The 524-nt window shown below is 60.5% G+C and overlaps 1 protein-coding gene across 1 annotated transcript in view; it reads left to right on the top strand.

Annotated features, from left to right (window-relative positions):
* EMH_0072070 (uncharacterized protein) overlaps positions 1–71 on the top strand; it is a gene marked incomplete at both ends in the record, with an annotated part of 942 nt that extends 871 nt beyond the window's left edge. The window contains one exon of the mRNA XM_013499168.1: positions 3–71. Within this exon, the coding sequence (XP_013354622.1) occupies positions 3–71 (69 nt within the window). The remainder of the gene's footprint in view (positions 1–2) is intronic.
* Positions 72–524: the final 453 nt, after the last annotated feature.

Below are 524 nucleotides of genomic sequence, written 5' to 3'. Positions count from 1 at the left end.
GAGCAGCAGCAGGAGTTGCTGCAGCGCAAGGTTCAAGCAGCAGAACAAGAAGCAGCAGCAGCAACTGCTGATGCTGCTGCCTCAGAGGAGAGGGCGAGTCGGTTGCTGCTGCAGTTAGAGGAGCAGCGGCAGCAGGCTGCTGCTGCTGCGCGTGCTGCTGCAGCAACCTGCGCCAGCCTTTCAGGCCGACTAAAGGACTCAGTGCAGCGCTCGCAGCAACTCAACGATCTCCTTAATAAGATGCAGCAGCAGTTTACCTTTCTCTCTTCCTTGCAGCACAAACATGCAGCAGCAGAAGCAGCAGCAGCAGCAGCAGCAGCAGGACGACCTAACCGGTTTCGCCGCGGCCGCCACCGACGGGCTCGCCCCAAAACACGGCTCCGGGGGAGCAGCAGCATCAGCAGCATCAGCAGCAGTGAAGGCAACAGCAGCAGCAGCAGCAGCGACAGAGGCAGCAGCAGCAGCAGCAGGTATGCCAGCAGCGCGCGGCAGCAGAAGAGCGTCAAGCAGCAGCAAAAGAAAGA

This window comes from Eimeria mitis, genomic scaffold (genome assembly GCF_000499745.2).
Source record: "Eimeria mitis Houghton genomic scaffold, Emh_scaff4059, whole genome shotgun sequence".
NCBI classification, from domain to species: domain Eukaryota; phylum Apicomplexa; class Conoidasida; order Eucoccidiorida; family Eimeriidae; genus Eimeria; species Eimeria mitis.
This window is presented reverse-complemented; position numbering and strand designations above follow the sequence as displayed.